The sequence below is a fragment of the Aphelocoma coerulescens genome, chromosome 1A, assembly GCF_041296385.1.
Source record: "Aphelocoma coerulescens isolate FSJ_1873_10779 chromosome 1A, UR_Acoe_1.0, whole genome shotgun sequence".
Taxonomy (NCBI): Eukaryota; Metazoa; Chordata; class Aves; order Passeriformes; family Corvidae; genus Aphelocoma; species Aphelocoma coerulescens.
Genome location: NC_091014.1, coordinates 52,891,805 through 52,916,182, shown reverse-complemented (window position 1 = coordinate 52,916,182; position 24,378 = coordinate 52,891,805). Strand labels below are relative to the sequence as shown.

Here is a 24,378-nt window from a genome sequence, read left to right as displayed (position 1 = left end):
TTCATACTTAAAATTGACTCAACTGAGACTCCAAAAACAGATGCCATTCTGCAACTTTGTAATGTATTTCCTGCAGCACTTAAGTCTTCTCCCAGACATTCTCGGCTTTAAACTGCCACGAAATCTTCTAATACTTCAAACAGAAAATGGTTCTTCAGAACAAATCCTCCTGCCAACTTAACAACGGACAGAGCAGGATTTAACTGGGATTTTAGGGTCTAGGAATACTGACCAGAACTATGCAGAATGAACACACATGCACATTAACTGGGACAACAGTTATGACTTTTAGGCTTTACGGTCTGGGAATATCAGTGGAAAAATAAACAAATCACATTTTTGAGTGGGCACAGCACTTCTGAAGCATGGGGCAGTGCTCCCTGTCTGCATAAGAACATGGTGTGAATTCACACATTCTCACAAGGAAGAATATGTGATACACAGAATACTTCATGTATTTCTGTGTAACAAGCCTGTTTTCTTGACTCAGCTTGAGGGACTTAGCTTGAAAAAGCAAGAGGTTATGTTCCTCCTATCCAGTCAGTATCTGGATTCAAAATTTTCAAGATTCAAAATAGCTGGATTCAAGAAGACAGACTGCCCACTCACTTGTAATATCCATTCCAGCAGTTCAGATCCTATGCCACAAACATACCTGAAGGTAAAGAAAAACCATGCCGAAAATGTTATTCTTTATGAATTATTTTAATGAACCAAATACAAAGTGACAAACACAATCAAGGAAAATAACACAAAACCAGCCCCACCAGCTGCTGACAGAAGGTAAAGACGAGAATAGTTGAGGACAATTTGAGGGCAAACAAGAAAGCATAGTGAGAAATAATCATTCTTGCCAAGAATATCAACCAAATAACCAAATCACATAATAGTTTAAATTTTATGTCAAGTGCTTAAAAAGGTCTCTAGTTTGTTTCTTAACACAGTGAGTCCACAGAACAATAGGGAATGGACTATCCCTGAATTTGTGGCAACAGGTCCTATAGAGCATATTCCAGATTTCTCCAAATACTGGAGATAAAGGTGGCTAAAAAGAGAAGCAGAGAAAGTGAGGATCCTTTGTTACCCAGCCAGGTCTCACAAATGGAATGTGTTTTCCAGACCCCGGACTCTTTGGCATAGGTTCCTTTTCAATGTCTGCGCGAGTGCTTTAATCCCATGACTGTGAAGGTTGCAGCAGTCAGTTTCTCATACACCAGAAACATAAGAGCAGCAGTAAGGACTGTCTGCAAGAGCTTTGCTTCAAGGCCTTTGTAAAGTCCCACTAATCCAAAACGCCTAAGGAGAAAAAAACAAACAAGAAAACAAGTATGAATAGCTTTCTGTAAGTAAATCACTACAAAGAAGAATCAATATCACAATTTAATGACAACTGTAGGAATCTTAAACACATTCTTGATCTTGAGCCAGCTATGTTTAATCGTATTTTAAAGAAAAAATTGTGCAGAAATTTAAGGTCTTTTGTGCAAGAAACCTGCTACTTTTCAAGTTGAGAGGTGAACTGAATTATTTATTATCCATCTGTATCCTTGATGCCACTTACTGTACAGATATTCAGGGGAATTTGGGTTTGTGGGCTTACTCTACAATATATTACAAAAACCAGGTTGACTCAAATGTCAAGTTTAAGGGAGGCAAAAGGCAACAAAATCCAGATCCAGCAACATTTTCAAAATATTAGTAATACTCAAGTCTTCTATATCATGGTAGCAGAACTAAAATGAGAAAGCTCACCTCACTCTCTGTTGAAGAAGGTAAAGAACATTTCTAAGACTGCCCAGTGTTCGGTTCTCTGGGTTCAATCTGTGGCGTCCAAACTAAAAAAAAAGGAAGAGTATTTTGCTGTACTATTTCCCCACTGTGCTTGGCAAAGAACACCATACATGCATGAAATCTGGAGAGCCCACCCTAAACCTCTTTAAACATTTTCCACGTTATACTGCCATCAGCAGAGAACTGAGGCCAAAGCTCACACTTGCAAGCATTAAAACTGTACATACTACTGTAATTTGTTTTGGTTTTAAGATGGATTCTAACAAAGGCCACATTACCTCTCTTTCATTTGCTCTGGAGGAAGCAGTTTTCAAGATCTCAAAAGCATAATTTTCAGAGTCTTAGTAGGGATATGACACTCAAAGCAAGTTCTTTCTAGCTTTCTCAGCTTTCACTTCACAAAGATTCAGACCCTCAGACATCTGCAAATCATTACTGCATTGAGATTGCATAGTTGAAAACAAAATTTATCTGCCCAGCAATGGTCTTGGAGCAAACACTTATGTGTGAACTGCTGTGGAAGAACTCAAAATCATTTGATCCACCTACCTGGCCTAAATTATATTTCTCTTTTACTCACTGCACTTGCTTATCCCCAAGCTGGTTTTCAGTAGGCATGATAGCTGCTGCTGTAGTTTTATGCCTCAAGAGTTAAACTAGCAATTTCAGCAACTCCTTTTCTAGCAATCATTGATACTTTTATCTGATACAGGTCAATAGTACTGTCAGCAAGCTGTAACTATGAATTGTTAATATACAAGAGTTGGCACACTTTTATCTGTAACAGCACAGCCTAATAGCTTTTGAAGCCTATATTAAGCTTCTGTGCTAAGAAAGATGAACTTGAGCAACCGCATGTTGGGTGAGTTTTTTCCCAGAACATGCTCAGGCAACTGCTATTTCTTAGGTGTAAGAAATTACCATTGACAGTAGGTAAAGTATGCCAGCTGATTTAGGCAGTTCAAAAACAACTAACCATTTGATATTGATAAATCAATGTTAAGAATTACTGTCAGACTCAGACACACTCCCCAAAAAATTGCTAACTAGGTTCCAAGTTACAGTGTCAGTCACTGCCCAGATTACTCATAGGCTTCCACACTACACCACAATTAGGTGCTTCATTCTCCTCTCTTCTCCACCACTGACAATTTTTGTACTACAAACACAGGTTCATTAAGAGAGAAAAAAACCATTAATTTTTCACTAGGATGTTAACACTTCAGTGTTTACTGCAGAAGATTTCCCAAAGGGACTGTGACAGAGAAAAGAGACTTTAGTTTTAAACAGAACTTTTTCATCTGGGATCACTGAGAACATTAATTGTATTGCTGTACCTCCAGAGGCAAATTTAATTTATCTGCACTTTATTGACACATAGGCTAAAGAACAGTTTCACTGTATAATGAGTAATACCAGTGTTAACATAGTTTTAATGACTGAAAAGGAGAGACATACCAAATCACAAGACTGTCAATTACACAGGATAACTGTTCATTATATGACAGCAAGAAGAGAGCTGTGCCAGAGTTGGAGGTGAAGGTGTAGAGACTATTACAAAGAACCCTAGTAACTTTCAAAAAAGAGTAAGTCTCTAAAGGTTTAAGGTCAAAAAAAAAAAGTCCTGTACTACTTTGATGACAGAACTTAGTTATGATGTGTAAGTTTATATGAATTATTTTGAGCTTATATTAGTCTGTGTGTAAATCTGCTAAAATTGTTTCCAAAAAAACCCTGCAACTATATATATATATACATTTTTTTTTATGCAGAATATCAGTTCTGAAAATACTGAGCCTTTCCTCATAACCCTATTTTTTAACATCACTTAGTGTGAGTGACAAAAACATCAACTAGAACAATGTCAACTTTAGATTAGAAAACATATAACAAAGTAAAGCAAGCCTGAACTGGACAGCACAGATGTCACAGACACACATTTCTGCTGTCCTCGACAGATGTGATCAGGGCTCCTGGCTGTTCTTTCATAGAGCAAAGGGACAGAAGTCACCCCTAGTGACTGCAGAACTAGACACAAGGTTCTTGTGTTCCCCATCACCACAGGGAGAGGATGGACTGGCAATTTTTTTTTTTTTTTTTTTTTTTTACACTGTCATCCAGAGTCAGAAGAATTTTGTTCAAAAAGCTAAAAGGAGAAAGAAAACATGAAGCCACAAGACTGTAACCACTTCTCTCGGAACCATGGAAAGGAACAAGGGCTGAAGCTGTTCTGTGAATGCAGCCCCATGAAACCTGCACTGCTGTGCAGTGCTCAGGCTAAAACAGAGCACTCCAACTTTCCTTCCAGTTGTCCTTCACACCAGGAGAAACTGCATCACAAATTAAAACCAGACTGATGTTGCAACTTATCCAAACAGAGCTATTTCTGCTTAAATGTTTTTCTGTATCTGCCACTCCAGTAACAGAAGTCTGTGTTATTAGTTTAGCTACTGAGATGTGTCCAGGCTGTTAAAACAGGGTAAGGCATTGAAAGAAAACACTAGCTCAGCTGATCCAAAATTATGAAAACTTCAGAAAAGATGACTGCTGACAAAATTACACAGTAAGTATATTCAAGTCCTCTTGCTTTGAAATATAGCAACCTAACTATCTTGTTACAGGATATGAAAAATCAAGAGACATTTATTCCACTCTAATTAGAGAGTGAAAAATAATTGCAAAACTTGCTTGAAAATTACTTTTTCCAGATGAACAATTAACAAGAAAATTCCCTTATTAGAGAAGTCTGAAAAGTGATACCCTCAGCATGGAAGGCTTGTTTTCAGCAATTCAACTCATTCTCCAAATCTGTCCAAGTTTTAGAACATACACAACGGCTTTACCATACAGGCAAGTTAAGGCTTCTCCTTACTTAGGAAAATATATTTCATGTGGAAACACTTATTAATGTTTAACTGTTACAAAAACAGAGTTTAAGGCACAGAAATTGAAGTACAATATGCTTATGCATGGCCAGGTCTCCTCCTTCCCTCCTACCCCCCAGTTTTGTCTTGTGTCAATATTTCAACATTATTGGTACACACTGAAGGCAGCATTATTATCCAGCACATATTCGAACTGCAAGTAAGAATAAATGCAAGTGTTTCCATTACCACTACAATTAGCCTACACGGCCAGGCAAGTGGTTAAAGATATTATTTATGAGGGAGCTCAGCTTCCCCTGATGAATCACATTTGGACACTGACAAGGTCAGACCATCATCTGACCAACAAAGGCTATGAATAGAACTTTTTTTTTTATTACTATAGGTCATCTGGAAACAGACTGGTTTTAGAAGATTTAATTTTAATTTCCCACTTGACACATTTTCCCTTTATATTCCAAGAAGTAAATGTACATTTTTGTAGTGTCTAAAAGCAGCACAATGCATCAACTTCTGTGAAGCACTGTACTAATACAATATGCTGGCAATCCTACCAGCTACTTGAAACACATGTCCATCAGTACACCAAGTTCAATCAAAACCAAAGAGGAGAGACATTCTAATCAGTGACCTGCATTGGGAAAAATGCCTCCCAAAACAATGGGTCCATTAACACAAACAAAAACAAGCCATGTGAACAAGGCTTCCATGATACAGACCAAGTCAGAGGCAGAGTTATTACTCTGAAATTATTACTCACCCGCAGAATTGACTGTACTGTCTGCAGAGGGTAAGTGAGGGTGGTGGCAACTGCTTTGGCTATTGCACCAATGACAAAAGCATCCAAAGATGTGAGCTGTTCAAGAGATAAAGAATAGATTTACTTCCACATATTACCAAAACAGCCAATTACCCATTTGTATTTGGGGATTCTGTACTGGTACCTGCTACCAGATTATCTAAGGATCTTTGGCATAAAGATTTCAGGAAATCTCAGGGTCTTATAATTTTAAAGAGTTACTTTTCCACAACTTAAGTTTATTTATAACTTCTACCTGTTTTTGCATTTCTCAGTATAACTAGACTACTAAAACATGGTTGATAAAAGGCATACAACCAGACCACTTTAAAGCTCCAAGAGTGGGCAAAAGATAAGATACTTTAACATACCATCAATCAAAAAGCATTTCAGTTTTTGCAACAGTGAAACTAGGAAGTCACATAGTACTTGTGAAAACGTGACAGTGAAAGATTCCTTGAACATCACTCTGTATTCCTGAGACATAATCACTATGCTCCCAGGCAGAATTTTAGTCTCAATGCTATAGGCTAAAAATCTCATCCCCTATTAGTTAAGAACCCCTGCTGAAGCCCATCCTCAGCACCAAAGCTCACTCTGCTCCAGGATGCACCAAATACATTCTTACAGCCTATGCTGATTACAGTGCATCTCAGTGTTAATCACTGAACATAAGTAGGTGCCCAGATCAAAACATGCTCAAAATAAATTCTAAAGTATATTGATTGCAATTAAAAATATGCTCATGCGTGCACATCTTATAAAAGGTCAACCTGATATAGTCAAGACAATCAGGAAAGGACCAAATAGGAAGAAAAATGTTGTCCAAAATAAGAATTACCATTGCTAGGTGGAAAAAAAAAGTATTTCTCCTCTTCACTGATCACGGACAAAAAAATGCCCCAATTTAAGGTGGAACTAAGCAATTAAAAAAAAACACAGGAAATAAATATATAAATAAATATGTTATTAGCCAACAGGAAAATAACAACACAGATGGAAGCTAAGCTCATTCTTCAAAAAATGTATTGTGCATAATGTAACTGAGTAGATCCATAAAGCACAAAAGGAGAGCTACAGCTGCACTATTAACTAAAGACAGCAAAAAATCCACGCCTCACTGATGATGCAAAATCTCATGTAAAAATAATCTCACTAAGTCTGGAGAAAAAACTAGATGGCTTGGTAACATACTCATATGACCTGACATTCTAAAATCACAAATTAACAGCAAAGCACCACATCTTAAAGATATGTTATGACATTATCTGAAAATGTAACACAAACGTTTTTCAGCTTGCTGGAACATAAAAGGAGCATGAGTTCAGCTGAGATGCTATATCTGATATAGACAAAAAAAAAAAGACTAAGGAAAGAGAAGAGGACTAGAAAGCAGGGACAGAAAAGTGATTATACTTCTGTTTAGAGAATCAGGAAGGCATGGTTGTAATGCTTTAATTCTAGTGTCCATCCTTGGTAAAATTACATGGAAAAATTGAGATCTTCAAGAAAAAGAAAGTTATTATTTACTGCAAAAAGGGTTAAAAGCAGACTTCAAAACAGTCAGTACGTAAATATTTATAGAAGATATATTAGAATTGAAATCTCTACTTTAAATCAAGACCTGTGAACATATGCAAACAAATGTGAACAGCAATTTTATTTTTACAGGTAGAAGAATTCATTACAGGAATCTCTTCCCTAGGGACATGAAAGATTCCCATCTAATTTCATGATGCTGGACCCTTTTTTAGACACACATTCAAAAAACCACACAAAAAGACAAGAACCAAAACCAAACTTACATTCTGAATTTGTTCAAGTGATGCATATGAAAGAACCTGTCTCATAACAGAGCATGTTCATCATCTGGCCTCAAAACATACTCACTTGCAGCTGCTTTTTCAAAAGCTTTCGTTTAAAGCCTTCATAAAACATGAACTGTATGGCAGGATTGAAGACCAGCAGCAAGGAGGGGAAAGTACCATTCCACAGAGCTAAGACTCCTTCATCTCGTATTATCTGATGAAAGGCATCTGAGACAAAAGGTGGGGAAATAATCATCAATGTTTTGAGTACAAAACTCTGAATATAAAAGATATGAGAAGTTACTCTTAAAGCCTAATATACAAAGTGTATAAAAATCCACTGCAGTCTTTTATGCAAGCATTTTTATCTCCCATTTTAATCCAGAAGTTAACAGAAAGGCAGTGACAAAGGAGGTTCTTGCTCGCATCACCATTAACATAAATAAAATTCATCATCTGCACAGGCAACCCCCTCTTTTTTTTTTTTCCCCAAGTGTGGCATCCATATCAAGGTCTTCCAAACCTTCTTCAAAATTACAGTAACATTTATTTGGTTGGTTGGTTTTAAAAGGAAGACAGCCGGAACATGGGAGTGGTTAAGAGATAAAGGTGAGTGAAGTTTAATTTTCAGACTGTCTGTCCCAACTCAGAATCCCAGCTGCCACTTCATGGGGCTCACTACTGCTCCATTATCTGTATGATAACATATCTGCCCTTGCAAAAGGTATTTTAGTTACAGGAGTGCACACTGCAAACTCCTAATTACCATCACAAATAGCCAAGTACAGCTTCCTGTAAAACTCAACGACTGCAAAGTGACAGGGTAGGACAGAGATTACAGGGTGAAATCAGTTACACAAACAAAAGTCTTCAAAGTCCTTGATATATTCTACTTCATTAACTTCTCTTTGGTTGAAGACAACGACAGGTGCTTACCTATTATGCCTCTGTAATTGGTTGGTACAATGTCTTCATTTCTGAATTTTGCTCCCTGCAGCTTCAGACGTGTGTTCACTACCCAGAGAGGGGTGGTCACGAGTACATTCACTACTCCTAATGCAAAACACAGCAAGATTACAGAAACAGAAGGTTTCAAATGTTTTCTTATCCCCCTTCCCCCCCCTGATTCACATGCTACTGAAATTTCTGGTGGGAAGAAGGAAAAAAAAAATCAACACAACATATAGGAAAAGTAAATGATAATTTGTACCTTATTCCTGCAGCCTGTGTTCCAAAATATACTTACATGGAATTTTACCACAGATATATAGCCAACTTAAGAATTTCCTTCCTTACTTCTACCAGCTATTCAGCCAGTCATTATACCTACACTGAAAGTATAAGAAACTACCAACCACCCCTTGCCCCCCGCAAAAAACCCAAACCCAGAGGTCTTTTTTTCAGGGGTTTTTGGTGTTTTTTTGTTGTTGTTTTTTTTTTTTTTTTTAAATCAGCTTGTTTCTATGCATTTGCATGAGCAATAGTCCCTGAAGAATATTACTGTCAAACATGAGGCCCACAGTGGTAACTTTGCACATTGGATTTGCTAGAAAAGTCACTAATGTTATGATCCCTTCAAAGAAGGCACTGCAGCATCCACATAAGAGGATGGAATAAAAAAGAACATATGGTCCCATTGGACCTGCATATATCTAGGAACTTCCTGTCACTGTCAGGTGACAACCTAAAACCAAGTCTGAAAACTGACACCCAAATGCTTACATTAAATTTCTTACTTACAGTAACTGAAATTACTTCAAAAATTTCAAAATCTTTTCCTCTGAAAAAAACTCAACTATCACCTCTCCCTGCCACTTGTCTTCAGTATCTTACTGATGGTGCTTAGATACCTGGTAAGCACCACACAAGACACAAATATCATCCTCAACCACAAGAGCACTGTGCTCTGTGCCAGAATTTACAACAGGAATGGTCTAGGCATCTCTTTAGGAGGTGGGGAGGACACAGAGGAGCAATCAGAAAGAAGCAGGTCTGCATACAGTGGGAGGTGTGAGCACTCAGTGTGACGTCCAGAGGACTTCATAAAGAAAATCATTAGATAGCATATACCAAAAATACATTCTTGACAAAATGGAGATTTTTAAGTATTACCTGCAACAACCCCAAGAACCAAGTCTTTTCCAGTGGTTGAATGCTGACCTTTGACCCAGAGTGCTTTAAGACTATTAAATGTATAAAAATAAACGAAATTGGAGCAGCAAAGGCTGGAGATAACAGGAAACCACCCTCGATATGGTGCCAACCTAATGGAGAGCAAAAGTCACAGTAAGAATCAGCATAGTATTTATATAATCAGGCTGATTTTATGTGAGATACAGTGCTGTATACTACATAAAGTACTAACTAGGTATGTCTTTATCAGCAAGGGTAAAAAAACCATACTTAACTCCTGAGTAAGGAAAAAAAGTATCTGGATTCTCACATAAAATTTAAACATTTAAGACTAGTTACTGAAATTCATATTCTCCACCTAGGAGAGTCTTCCAAAGGATGCAGCCTGGGACGCAAGATACACAGGTGGGAAGAACTTCCAAAAAATGCCTTACAGTAAAATCTAGGGCAAATCAGTCAGGTAAGTGAGAAAAAGACATTACCTAGTTAAATTTAACTAGATTAATCACGGATGAAAAACTGAATATCATCTAAATCTATCTTGATTTAGGAATGATTTCGTAACAGCTGACTAACAAAGCTCCCTTCTCTGACAGGCCTGATGATCCTGTAAAACAGGGACACCTCAATAGCTTCTCCTACATTCCCAACACATTCTACAACACATCCAAAAAAAGATAATTATACACACCTTCACTGGAGTTGCACAGAACAGGTAGAGAGCTGGTATTATGTTAAAAGCATAAAAAATCACCCCAACAGCAGTAGTTACAGAGGCTTTTTAGTATTCATTAAAATACTGGCAGTACATAGAATTTAAGGATCTCAAATAAGACTGTAAAAGGTGCAAGGCTGGTAAACACCACATCTGACTTTTCTTAAAATGTAAATGTTACCTTTTTGTCTCAAATCCATCAAGTGCCTCTCCCTCCCATGTAGCTGGGAATACACCTTCTGAAGACTGCTTCTGAAGTTACAGGCTTAACTAACCATACAGTTACAATTACAAATTACCTGACTATGAAGTTATTCATAAACTAAATTAAAACAATTCTTATATTACCTATCTCTTCTGTGCTGGAAAAGAAAGGGACAAACATCCTCTAGGGATCACGTCCTCTAACTGAGGATGTAAGTTTGGGCTCATTTGATTTATTAAGAACGACTTCTGATGATTTTCAAATGGAACATCTTACAGTACAAAACATGAAACTAAAACAAAACCCATGAGCTTATTTTAATGACTTAAATTGTCAGTAGTAGCATCCATGATTCACTGCAACTTTGAGAAAAACTTGGTGTACACTAATGAACACCTTTCACCTAGATCACCTAGAAAACAATGGAAGTGCAGGGAAGAAAGCAAAGATGTTTGATAAACTTCAGCAGGAAGTCCTTTAGCTCAACCTATTTGCTTTATCTAGATGAGAGAAGCAGTCTCACAAAAGTATGGTAATGAGACAAGATTCTACAAGCTAATGTGAACAAAATGTTTATGATCTCACATCACATTTCAGATTGGTTGTTGCTTGGGCTGTGTTACTTCAGACACATCTCTAAATTAGTACCATTGCTTCACCAGGCCTTCCCAATACCTTTGGAAGAAGCAATGTTCCTCTCTTGCCAGAGCTACTGATTTTTCTGTTTCACAGGAAAAGTAGGATGACCACTTTTGCAGTCTTTCCACCTCAGTTAACTTCTTTATATTTCTTTCTTTTTCTTTCCTTTTTTTTTTTTAAATTGAAGTTTACTTGCCACTCTCACATGACAGAGGTAATGCATAACGTGAACAAGAGAGATCAGCTGGCAGAGAACTCCTCATGCGTACAACTGCCCAAGTTCAAAGGTGGCACAGCATTACGGGCCAAGTTAAACTTTTGTCAGCTTTAATGTCCTGGAAGCTCTAGTCTACTTAGGAGTTCCAGGGATTCAATTAGGAAAATACTTCTAACAAGGACAGGCATACAACTGTTTTTCCCAGCCAGCTCAGCTCAGACTATGACAAATACTAAAGCACAGCACTGCTGAAAGTTAACTGCTTTTAGATAGATATTGAATCCCACCAGCATAAAAGTGTCATGTGTTGTTTACTTCTACATGCTAGGGAGAAGAAAAAAACCTTCCAGCTGGGAAACATGTCTCAATTCTCCTCTTGAAAGTGGCTCAGTTGTCCAGGAGTTTCATCTTGGTTATGAGAAATAGACACACCCAAGAATCCAGGCAGACAAAGCTGGTTGATCAGGTATATGAAGGTACATTTGCATTTCTGAGGAGGCATAGCTACCTCACTAATGAAGGCACAGTTACATCACTGAACAGATCAATTGCATAAGGTGCTCAAGAAAGTTAATCTTAGTTAGCTAAAGATGAACACATAAGATTATGCAAGTCATATCACACTTGTGTGGAGACATTTCAATTCGGAATAAAAATCTGTCCACACAGAGGCAAAGTGTTCCACCTTAAAAGCATAATCAAATTCGTTTTAGAGCTTGTCTACAAGAAGACAAACAGAAAATTAATATCTACTCACAGGCCTTCTTCTTTGATTATTTCCAAAAGGACTGCCGGTGTCGTCTTTGACTTCCGCTTCTCATCAACTGGAAAACAGAAGAATCAAACTTTTAGATTATTCAGATTTTTAGCACTCTTTTTCCAGTCCTTATCCTTGCAATTCTGAATATACCCTGCAAGCTCATGTTTCTTCTTCCTCATAAAGGACAGAAATTCCCTATTTCTCCTTATTTTCATTTGCTAGGTAAGACTACTTCCTTTTTTTTATTCTTCCCCAGACTAGCAGGTTCAGTTGTGCTTCAAAGTATCTGTAATTACCAGTTCCTAATAGCTGTGACATGAACTGAAGGCAAGTTCCCCTGGGAAGGGCTAGAATTGGACCTGTCTATATTCTCTCAAAATTAATCCTTGGAGACCAGACTAGCACCAGCAGTAGAGCAATCCCCTACAGTTCATCTGCAAACAGCTAAGCCTTAGCAAAACAGTCTCTTCCTGCACTGAAAGCTGTTCATTTCTCAGCCACATACTTCTGATGACCTGGCTGATGATCTCCCTCCAATTCTTAATAGAGCTTTAGTCATAGCTCTAAAATGTTTGACGATTCTGTGACTTTTGATTAGAAGATAGAGTGTTAGAACAACACAGGTTATACCCAGATGCATTTTTGTAAATATTGCATATTCCTAATCCCAGTTCTGACCCTGATTTTTCCCTTTAAACCATCCTCAGGAATAATTCTAGACTTGATTTTCATGATATTACCCCTGAATTTTGAGGTGTTCTCAGCAGCCAAAAACAACAACACACAAATATAATCCTGTGCAATCTCACATCTTTGTTTTTCTCTTTGGTCTTAGATAATCATTTAAAAGCCATATCTGTCCACAGATCACACAGCCTTTTCAGCAAATTAAAAGGTTGCCCAACTTTCAAAAGGAAGAATTACCTCCAGTTGGAAAAATGGTGTTAATGTTAGACAGCTGAGACTCCTGTTCACGTAAAACACATCCCTCTACAACCACCCTTACAAGTGCCCAGGCCAGGATGAACAGAAACACCATTGTACAAAGAAACTAGATTTTGACACTTACCCTGAAGTCTAAGCCTAGCTGTATCCAAAGGAAAAAATACAGTCATTGCAGTCATACTGCCCTGAAAAACAAAATAAACTGGCTATATAGTGTATCAGTTGCTTATACAGTGCCTGCTAGACTCTTTGTAGCACTTCACTTCTCACCCACAAACCAGTCTGCTGAGAAAGTTTAAAAAGGGGATAAACTCCAGACATAACAAATTTTTTTGGTCCCATACTTACAAATGGGGGGGGTGGGGGTCTCTCTTGCATTAGATCAAGCTAAAACTAAAACCATTAAAAGCCTTTTGCCAAAGGAGAAAGTTTTTGAAGCCTAAGAGTTAATCTAGTAGGCATCAGAAAACAAACATATTGCACTTTCTGTACCTCCCATTAGCCTCAAAAAGGCCCTGGCTTGGTGTAAACCTGTTTTCCATGCATCAGATGGCTGCTAAAGCTGTGGCACCTCTTCCATTTGCAGCCATGCAAACAGTTTAAATGGTGGGAAGGTCTGGGACACAGCAAACCACTCAATGCTGTGTTTAAAGTACAGTGCACAGTGTGACTTGAGCTCTTCTAGAGCTGTCTTATGCCACACATTTAAGTGAGCTTTGACCTCTGCAAATACTCCAGCTCCAGAGCACGTCCTCCTGCTTGGACCTATCTCTACAATCAGCAACAGAGGATTATTTTTCTGGTGGTGTTTCCACACTAAAACAACTCTGGGTCGAAGTCATAACCAGACTAAGGTTTCTCCAGTTTTGTTTTTCACTAAAACAGTTTTCGTAACACCAGGTAGCAGACGAAAGCAAAGACTTGGCCACAACTACCTGGTTATTTTAACCCGTTTAGTTTGGGCTCTTGCCAAAATGGTTGGTTCTGCTCATTCTCAGTACCTACCATGTACCCAGCTGGACAGCAAGTGGATTAATGAACCCATCTACTGAAAATTTATAAAAAACATATCTCAGTTAGAAGGTCAGTGCCAGCACAAAAAACCACCACAAAGATCCATAAGACTCCTCCTAATGAGAGCTGCATTACCGCAGTTTTGAAGACAGCCTCAAAACGCAGTTACACCTACGCACAGAACAAGACTGCAGTCACTACAACTTCCAGCTTTCCCCTGCTCAATTCATCCTGCTTCCATCCTCCCAAAGTGGGATTTGTCCTGAATCCTACTCTCAATGCAATGCACCACACAGCAGCAACACACACACACTTGCACTCAAAATTAGAAAATGGAAATGAGGAAATAGTCTGGCTAGCATCACACAGGACACAATGGATTTGTGGACACAAGACACAGAATAGTCTATTTCAGTTGGAAAGGACCTGCAGTGATCACCTAGTTCTGCTGCCCCCACCCTGCTTCAGGGCTAACCAAAAGCTAAAGCACGTTGTTAAGTGCATTTTCCACATGCCTCTTAAATACTGACAGGCATGGGGCATTGACCACCTCTCTAAGGACCTGTTCCAGTGTTTGGCTGTCAAACTGGCTTAAAATTTATATGGAACTATAGTTCACGAGAACATCATCCGATAACTAAGCTGACCTAACAGGTCATTGCACATAAAAAACAATTTGTACCCTTTCCCCTTCTTTTGCTAAATTGAGGGAAATAGAAAAGCCAAGTTACTTTTCTCCTGGGTTTACAAATGGAACAACTCAACTACATGATGAGGAGGCTGCTGGAAGCATCATATGGAGGAGACAGGATTTCACAGCTAGAAGAAATGAAAAGAGGGATGAGCAGGACCAGTCCTTTCCAAACAACAGAAGCCCTCGAGACAGACTCAGATTCCTTGCTAAACTGCACCTGAAACCAGCAGGTGAAGTAAGCTATACTACTGATTGCAGGAACAGATGCTGCCATGGATTACCCTGCACTATTGGAAGGGTGAGGCTTCACTGTCAGCCTTCCCACCACCTCCCTGTCAGCACGGGATCTCGGTAGTTTGCCAAGTCACATTACCACTGAATAATCACAGGGACAGGTACAGACTGGTTCACATAATCCCAGGCTCTTGGTCAACTGCATTTGCACCCCTGTCTCCTCCAGTCTGGCAGCAAAACTTCCTGGGCACCTACACAATGATGCAGACACAGAAACTGATCTGGCTGAAAAACTACTTTTTCCACTGGGCTACTTCTTCAGCCCCATCAGTTCACTGACCAGTCACAGCACCAGATAAACACCTGTGCAGTAGCCAAGAGGTGCCCAGAACAAATGGCCTGAGGTGACTGTTGCCAAGAAGATGTGTGCAGGACCACAGCATGAAGCTTGGCTTTATAAAAAATAGTAATAACAAAAAACTTAAAACATATTTAAAAATTCAAATACTATTTTTCAGCCACCATTCAGCCAACAAAGCAGCCTGACTGCTCTAGAATACTGCCATAAAATTCTCATCCCTATAGCTTTTACAACAGGAAGATTATATTTTAGCTACATGCAGAGTTAAAGAATACTTATGTCATTCAATTAAAGTTCACAGGAAATCAAGCACTGGAGGTTTTTTTACTATTCACAAAACTATTCCTTCACCTCAAATTTGACTAGGTTGCCTAGAAGGTATACAAACTTTCAGTATATTAGAATACAAACAAAACTTATCACGTTGTGATCTGACATGTGTTTTTGATGCATTAGCTCAACACAGTACTGGGTTTATGGCTGGATTTATAAGCTTGGGTCACACCACAAACTTTTTTCAGTGGCACAACCTGATTACAGCGATCTGTATTTTAAGAGAGAAGCTAACAGCAAGGTCTAGAAAGTATCACTGACTTCTGTAGAAGTCAGCAAAAGGAAAATAGGTAGTATTTCAATAATGAACTCATTTGAGAGAGCTCCACTTTTTGAAAGCGGAAACAAAATCCCCATTGCCTTTGGTGCTTAAATAAGCAGACTTAAAACTATTTAAAGAGCAGACAAAAATCTTGTGTTTATTTATAATAAAACCAAAACATCCCTTAGAGTCTTTTTTTCCCTTTTTAGAATCAGCCTTTGTAACAGAATCACTGAATTGTCAGGGTTGGAAGGGACATCTGGAGATCACCCAGTCAACCCCTCTGCCAAAGCACTGTCACCTGGAGCAGGTGACATAGGAATGCATCCAGGTGGGTTTTGAATGTCCCCGGAGAGGGAGACTCCATGACCTCCCTGGACAGCCTGTTCCAGTGTTTATTGTTCAATAACATTTGGCAACTTTCATCCTATAGGAGACGTGTAGGAGACAGTATGCCCAATCCAACATGCTACATGCACTAAAATTCTTAATCTGTTAGAAGCAGAAGGCCGATTTGCTATTTAGAGCTAGCACTCTGAAAAGAAAAACTCAAGGGCTGGGCATACTAGGAAATCTACATAAATTAAATGCGACTTTTCAATTTACAAGCATCACATGAAAAATTAAATTCAGTAACCGACACAAACCTCCTCTGGCTGCACTGCGCTCGCTGTACATTTTGATTAACACCTATGCACTGCCTCACCCTTCGAAACTCCTAAGCACTTACGAGGCCGTGGCACGAGGGCGATGCTTGGTACAGCTCTCGGATTACACAGCTGAGGTGCTGCCCCTCAGCCTGAGCTTCTGGGAGGCTTAGATCGTCACCGCTGAAGTGATGCCCAGCTCCAGATGCGTCAAGCCGGCTTTCTGAGGGGCAGGTCCCTGCAGCTCCCCCTGGCTCAGAGGAAGCTCCGGCTGCTCAGGCCCAGCGCCGGCCTCCAGCCCCACCAAGCCCCGCGCCGGTTCTCCGGCCCGGCCCGGCCCACCCCGGCCGAACAAAGGCTGCCGGCGGCCCGCGCCCCCCGCCAGGCCCTCGGCCCTCCGCCCACCGCTGTCCCGCTCGCTCACCACGGCCCCGGACACGGCGTGCACCAGGCTCTCGTAGGAGGCGACGGACGACATCGCGGCGGCTCTCGGGGGCTGCGGCGGCTGCTCCGCCCGGCCCGGCGCTCCCGCGGCCCCGGCCAGCTCTGGGCTGCCGCGCGCCGCCCCCGCGCCCGCCATGGCACCCGCCCTGTCACGTGCGCCGGCGGCCCCGCCCCGCGCGGGGCCTGGGGCCGGGGGGAGCCGGCGGGGGAGGCGGAGGCGACCGGGATCATCTGTGAGGCTTTTCGGAGAAACACATCGTTAGGGTACCTGGGAAATGCGTTCTTGGTCCTTCCTCTGTAACTGCAATAGCTCCTTGCGGCTTCACCAGCGGCTTTGCTTCTCTTTGAGGAAAGGCCACCGAGAGGGGACCTCATCAGTGGCTATCAGCATCTGAAGGGAGGGTGGTAAGAGGATGCAGCCAGGCTCTTCTCGGTCCTGGCAAGGAATAGAACAAGGGGCAACGGGCAGAAACTGAGGCACAGGAAGTTCCACCTGAACATGAGGAAGAACTTCTGCACTGTGCAGTGACCACACACTGGAACAGACTACCCAGAGAGGGTGTGGAGTGTCCCTCACTGGAGAAGTTCAAGAACCATCTGGACACAATCCTGTGCCATATTTAATAGCACAATCCTGTGCCATGTTTTGTTGTGGGGTTTTTGTTTGGGTTTTTTTTAAGCAGTTTCACTTGAGAATCACAGAACAGTCTGAGTTGAAAAGGACGCAGATGCATCATCATGTGCTCTGGGATGACCCTGTTCAAACAGGGAGGCTGGACCAGATGAGCCACTGTGGTCCCTTTTCAACATGACCCATTTTGTGATTCTGTGATTCTCTTTCCCAAACATTTAACACAAGCATTTAATTAAAAAGAAGGAGCAATACTAAACTTCACATTCTGATTCTACTTTTTGGTAACTATAGTCCCTTTTACCTACCTAAAGTCTGGTATCTTCAAAGTCTTTTTCAAGGCAATAATTTTTTCTTATTCCTTGTGGACCAGTTGAGCCTGATGCATTTTCAAGCATCAGGGGATGTTTAGCCTGGAGAAAAGGAAGCTCGGAGGGACCTTATTGCACTCTGCCCATTAAAGGAGGTTGTAGCAAGGTGGGGGTTGGCCTCTTCTCCCAGATAACAAGCTACAGGAAAAGAGGAAACAGCCTCAAATTGCACCAGGGAGGTTTATATTGGATATTAAGAAAAATTTCTTTAATGAAGGGGTTGCCCAGCACTAGAACAGGCTGTCCAGGGAAGTGGTTGAGTCACTATCCCTGGAGGTATTTACAACACATGTAGATATTGCATTTGGGGACATGGTTGAGTGGTGGATGTGGCAGTGCTGGGTTTGTGGTCAGATTCAATCTTAGAAGTCTTTTCCAAACTAAACAATTTTATTGTTTACTCATTTTCCCAGTCTGTAAGCCCTTGCTCCTCCTTTGCCATCGTGCTGAGAGCCTGTAGCCGAAGCACACTGCTACAAAGAGAACATCTCCTGGCTTGTCACACCCTTTGGTAGCTGAGGATGGAATGAGAAGTCCTAGCAAGACAGCACTAGACACAGGTAGCTGGCCAAAGCACATGGCTCACCACAGTTAGGGCACACAGAGACAAGGCTATCAAACACACAGTTTGGGAAAATATAAATAATCCTATAGCCTCCTCTTGAACTGTTATGTTGGAGAGGTTCCACAAGTATGAAGGAGCTGAGGAAATCAAATGAGTTTGGACATGCCACAATTCATAACAGCACTTGTTCTTGTGATGTGTCTGTTCACATCCTGTTGGGTTTTTTCCCATTCTCATGCCATATACTGGTTTCCAGATAGTTTCAAGGTTTTGCCTGTGTTAATAATCACTCCCCTTTTGTTAGTTTCACCTATACTTGAGAAAAAACTATAAGTAAAGATAGGAATGAGTATTCTCTTTAGCTTTGTATCATATTATTCCTGGGCTCTTTGGTTCCTATTGTTACTCCACCATCTTCCCTTCTTTCTGAAAGAATAACTTAGTAACTTTTTCTTCATAATTGCAAGTCTTAGTTCTTCAGCCACAACTCCCAGCTGCCTCTTGTTTGAGCTGCAAGAGCTCCTAGTGCTTACACCTGTGGTGGGAATCACCATACCATCCATTGCTTAAACAAGGACAGGGTAGTTGGAATATTACACTCTTCCCAAGAGTTTCTATCACACGTTTGGGTAAGCCATTCCTTTTTGAGAAGATGTTCCTTCATCAGGTAGCTATTAACAGACCCTTCTCTACCCTTCTGTGATGAAAATCCCATTATCTTCTCTGAGGAAGGGCAGGTATAAAGAACACAGGTGACTCTGCCTAACGCAAGTGTTTCGTTTGGAGAAAAACATTTCTCCTGTGCAGTGCTCCAGCACACCCCAGTATTCAGATTTCAGATGCTGATACCAACAACCTAAGAGACACAATTCTTTTATACAGTTTTATACAGTGATGATACCACTGATAGTCCTTTTTTTTTTTTTTTTTTTTTTTTAAATAATGGAAAATTCCCTGTAATGGATGCACCCCTTCTGACTGGGTGACAGTACTTTGGTCCAGGCACCACCAAAAAGGAGGTCTGACTGAAATCATCCCCGCAGTCCAAACACCGAGAATCGTCCTAAGCCCTATCTTATCCAGGAACAAAGGAGTTTAGGCCTCTCTTATCAGGAGCTCACAGTGCCAGCCTGAGCTGGGAGTGGACAGAACTGAAACTGGTACAGATGCACACCTGCACATACACCAAAAGGGGCTCTGACTACGAGTCAGTCATTTTACCTTCTAAATAAATATCTGTAGCCCCCATGAGCCCATTGAGCTCTCCTGTACAGCAGCAGGCTGCTCAGCAATGATCTCCCCCTCAAGCAGGGATGGCTCTTAAGGTTAATGCTTGAGGCTGAAAGATCCCCTTACCAAATATCTGATACCTATAATGAGCTAAGTGACATTTTACATTAAGCCTAAAAGTTTATTGTATACTAGCAGCAGCTTTTATAAATCTAGCTACAGCTTAATTATTAGAAGTATAGTAAGTAGTAGAGTGTTCAACCAGAGTGTAAATTATTATTTTAACAATTATTTTAAAGCATTGTTAAATCACTGTTTAATTACCCTTCAATTATTGCTTAATAACAATTCTATCATCATTCACTTTTCATTTAGGTGTCAATTATCTTTGATCATCGTTTAATCATTAATAAAACCTTTTTAGTTACACCCACATTGATGTACTTTTCATAACTCACCTGTGACACATTCCTACATGCAAAAGACTCAGACCTTAATTTAGAATTAAGGTGTACACAGGTCACTGGCTATCTCCTGTCACTAAAGCAGGCAGGAGCAGCTTTACAAATCCAGGGAACAACTATGCGAAGTGATTGCACAATCAGGTTCATGAGCTTTCAGAATAAATGCCTCAAACAGGACACGGACTCCCAGTACTGCTGTTCTTTGTGGTTTTGTCCCTCTTGTGTGAAGGGAAGCTTCCACCAAAGGGTCAGTTTATACTGCAGACTGGAATTCCATCATAAATGTGTACCTAAATAACTCTATGCTATTTCTACTACATTTAGCAATATTTTTAATACAACATTATGCCCTGTATATATTGCTAAAGAGTATTAACAGGTAATGCAACAACTGCAATATTCTTAAAGCAACTTACTTTATTGTTGGAACATACAGACCTAGTGAAGCTGTCCAAGAAATACAAGGGCACACTACAGATTAAGTTAAACAAGATTTGCCTTGTATTCTACATAGGAAAAAAACGAAGGAAATTACCTAAAAACCTACCTAAACCTACCTACATAAAAGGTTTCACGAAGGCATGGCCTGAAGGTCTTCACAGAAGTGCTGCAAATTCACCAGGTTTCCAGGCAAACACATAATATGCACAAGTGGGGTTTAAGGAAGGACAGAAGGCCCAAGTTACCTACTTTTCCTGAAATCTGTCAATTCTACTGGAAAGCCTAGAAGAAGTGAACTAAGTTAAGGAACTACAAGTACAAACATATTCTTTCTACACAAACTGCATCTTCATAATTTCTTGCTTGTATAATTCTGTATGTTCCTGTACAAGGAAGTGATCAATCTTGAGAAAACTTATTCTTCGTGGTTTTTCTTTGGCTGACCCAAACTTTGTTTCTGATTCATGACAAGGAATGAGGATACTGTTGGTGACTCCAGAGGCCAAATTTACTGCCTCTGCACTGTGTCCTACCTTTGCAAGTAAAGAATAAACTCTGAACATAAACTGTTTCTACCCTAGTACTCTCCTTATTCTAACATTAATTTAAAAAAAATCAGAAATGCTTATCTCCTGTATTTTTGCTTAGAAGTTCAATTCATTAGAGAGTGCAAACATGTTAAGACAGAACTTAATTACTACTTTCAAAACAACTTTCAGAATCTGCTGCAGAACTTTATCTTTCAGAGAAGGTGGATAAACTGGATCATACTCCCAGTACATCACAGATAAAAGCAACTAGAAATTAACAAATAAGATTGCATGTGCTGACAATTTGAATTCATTAAATAGAGAAATTTGATCACAGCAGCTTGTCAAGATCAGGCTTAAGTATTAAGGCCAAGGTAAAACCAGCCTCTTCCAGAAGCAAGCATTGTAATCACAAACATATTAAAAAGCACACGTGTGTGAACTTTGCCCGACCAGATTTTGACTGAGCCCATGGAATGATGCAGTGTTCCCTATGCACTTCATCTAGGTCCAGGGACATCAGAAAAGTTGAAATTCTTTCTGTTTTAAATGACCAGCATTTGCCATTATTACATTTAATCTCCCATCAAGGTACTTGCTCAACAGCCTAACTAGACCAAAAGTCCCTCAGCCACCTTTAGTTTTACATAGACTAAGTCAAACACAAATTTTGTTGCCTTGATGTTGTTGCTTTTTCTCTTAGGCACTTAATAAATGTCTAGCAACTGTTCTGTTCTAAATGCACATTTTTCCGGTTTTGGTTTTTTTGTGTTTTTTTTTGTTTGTTTGATTTGGTGGGGGGTTGTTTGTTTGTCTGGGTTTTTTGGTGGGGTTTTTTTGTTTGTTTTGGGGTTTTTGGGGTTTTTTTTGGTAAAGGCTAGTACTTAATTCCAGTTCAGAATCTTGCTTTTTCTGGTCTGAAAAGTTTTCATACAAGAGGGAAAAACTGTGCCAGATTACAAAATGGCTTCTGAAAAATCTATTCTTTTTCAAGAACTTTTCCTCACTGTAGGATAACACACAAGAAAGTGTGAGGGCAAATCATATTGTAGAATAGTTGTGTTAATTTTTACTTATAAACTCTTAGCAATAAGCCATGTTTTAGACCAATTTTTAAAAAATCTGAAATAGAAATCTGAATAACAGGTGGTTTTCTTTTCCAGATAAGAACTAGATGCTAGTGGCTGAACATCAGAATGAATTTTCTCTAATGAGAGGCAGTGCAGTTGGCTGCAGCTCAGACACTTCATTCTCAATATAGTACTTTGATATTTTTCCATCTAATTCTGATGATTTCCCAACAACTTGTACTTTCAGCCTATTTTAAAAGTTAATTTTATTGAACACTGCACTGGTTCTTACATGATATTAGCTATATTTTTCCTTCTGAAATACAAAATGCAAGTTCAACTAATTTCTAGTAACTCCTACCCACCAGAGAGAATGTTAGAAAACAAAATGTTTCAATAATGGCATTCAATTTACTATTACCTGCTTTAAACCTCACCTCCTTGTTACTTACTTTGCACTTGAGTAATAAGTACCTTGTTTTTCTGAATACCTTTGTTCTATACAAATGATGCTTGCTATCTGGACCGCTGCAGCCTCTGTACTGCAGGAAGAAATTCCAAGATAAACTGCTAACCTAAACCCTGTAATCCTTCACGTTTAATTTCTTTACATATAGTAGAAACTCATGTTCCTTGTAGCCTCTGAAATAAATGTTTATACATTAAAAAAAATCCAGCACAACAATGAAGGTGCCAAAGTTGTAACCCACTTAAAAAGAGACGTAACACATTCTGCAAATACATTTATTTATTGATAAGATCTCAAGCTTGTCTGAGATCATCCATCTAGAATACATCTTTCAAAAGTGTGTTTGTACAGCAGACATATACAGTAGTAACACTTTGTTAGCAAGATTACAAATTAACATCTGGATTTGGTTAGTCATCAAGATTCAGATTTACAGGAGAGTCCTTGGTATTTACATTCCGTGCGACCTCGGGACCTCCAGTCAGTAGGGACAAGGAAAGGTTTGTCTTACATGAAGCTCCTGTTTGTGAGGATCACATCAAGTGAGTATCACTTACCCAAGCTCTGATTCACAAGGTGATCAATGACTTGTAGCCCGGTCACTTGAATTTTTTTTCCTGCTCCACAGTACAGAATCACCAGCAACCACCTGACTTGCTTCATTTGTCACATTAAAACTGTTCCTGCTTCCTCTGTATGGGCATTTTCTTCTATCACACTACTGACCTCCTATGATTTGTCTTGTGGTACTGAACATGGAGGTGTCTCCATTTAATTGGACACCACCACTTTTTACTCCACTTCAGCTCTTTGGTAATCCAGAATTACTTTCCTACAATGCTGCCTTCACTCCATCATGCGTGAAGCAAGGTTGAGGCCCACCTGCAGAGCTCTGAATACAGTTCAGGAGACACCTTTCTCCAGGCATCAGAAGAAAATACTGCTACTGTTTTCCTAATGAACCACCCTCCAGCTCCAGGTTACCAATCCACGTCAGTACCAATAACCGCCAGTGTCAGAGTACCCTGCAGCAAACGAAAGGAAACAACCCTCCAGCCTCTACCATCAGTTCCACAACCCACTTGCTCTACAGCCCTGAAAGCACTGCAGCATCCCTACATGCCCTGTGGGATTTAAAAGGGGCTCCAAACACTTCCAGTCAGCAGCATGATCCATAGGAAGCCAAAGCTAACCTGGCTCCAGCTCCCCCTGGCTAGGTCCAGAATCCCCCACCCATATGGGTGAAGGATTCTGCTTGGACAGCAGGTGCCATGAGCTCCCATAACAACCTTATTTGCTCTTCTATCCCACAGAAGAGGGATGTACAGGCATATGCAGGAGTGTGGCTTGTATGAGCTTTATGCAAAAGCCCTGAAAGTAACACACAATAAAAACGAGGTGGCATTTAAAGACAAATATTTTAAACTACATACAGTACTTGCAAAAAGCTGTTTCTGTAACATGGTTTTACCTTTACATGGCTTTTTAATACTCATTGACCCATTCTCCTCTGGCCTATCACTGTTCTACCTAGGCTTGTCCCACCTGCCTTCATCCAACTTTGAGAGTCTGGCTCCTACTCATCCAGTCACTGCCTTCCCACAAAGACAAACCAAGCCACTTCAACAAATACCATTTATTCATAGCCCAGCAATGAAGGGAGAGAATATTTCCAAAAAATTCTGGTAAAGGCACCAAGCTTTGCATCCTCCACATTACTA

General features: G+C 40.0%; 1 protein-coding gene across 3 annotated transcripts; it reads right to left on the bottom strand.

The window, feature by feature from the left end:
• Positions 1 to 686: 686 nt before the first annotated feature.
• SLC25A17 (solute carrier family 25 member 17) lies at positions 687 to 17,027 on the bottom strand. Of its 3 annotated transcripts, none has more exons than XM_069002710.1 (9): positions 16,867 to 17,027; positions 13,022 to 13,082; positions 11,950 to 12,016; positions 9,396 to 9,547; positions 8,220 to 8,336; positions 7,366 to 7,511; positions 5,437 to 5,532; positions 1,753 to 1,835; positions 687 to 1,296 (listed from the first exon to the last, which is right to left on the bottom strand). In XM_069002710.1, exons 1-9 carry the CDS (start codon positions 17,020 to 17,022, stop codon positions 1,149 to 1,151), a joined length of 1,026 nt encoding a protein of 341 aa, XP_068858811.1. In that variant the 5' UTR covers positions 17,023 to 17,027; the 3' UTR covers positions 687 to 1,148. The 3 variants fall into 3 exon arrangements, with proteins under 3 accessions (XP_068858811.1, XP_068858813.1, XP_068858812.1); XM_069002712.1 differs by lacking the exon at positions 16,867 to 17,027 and adding an exon at positions 16,526 to 16,601; XM_069002711.1 differs by lacking the exon at positions 16,867 to 17,027 and adding an exon at positions 13,903 to 13,921.
• Positions 17,028 to 24,378: the final 7,351 nt, after the last annotated feature.

Bases quoted from the DNA above. Each gene is read 5' to 3' on its own strand.
- SLC25A17 (XM_069002710.1), bottom strand. From the start codon at position 17,022: ATGGCGGGCGCGGGGGCGGCGCGCGGCAGCCCAGAGCTGGCCGGGGCC. The intron at 13,083-16,866 runs GTGAGCGAGCGG...TTTGTTTTTCAG, and splicing joins ACGCCGTGTCCGGGGCCGTG to GGCAGTATGACTGCAATGAC. The intron at 7,512-8,219 runs GTAAGCACCTGT...CTTTTGTCTCAG, and splicing joins CAATTACAGAGGCATAATAG to ATGCCTTTCATCAGATAATA.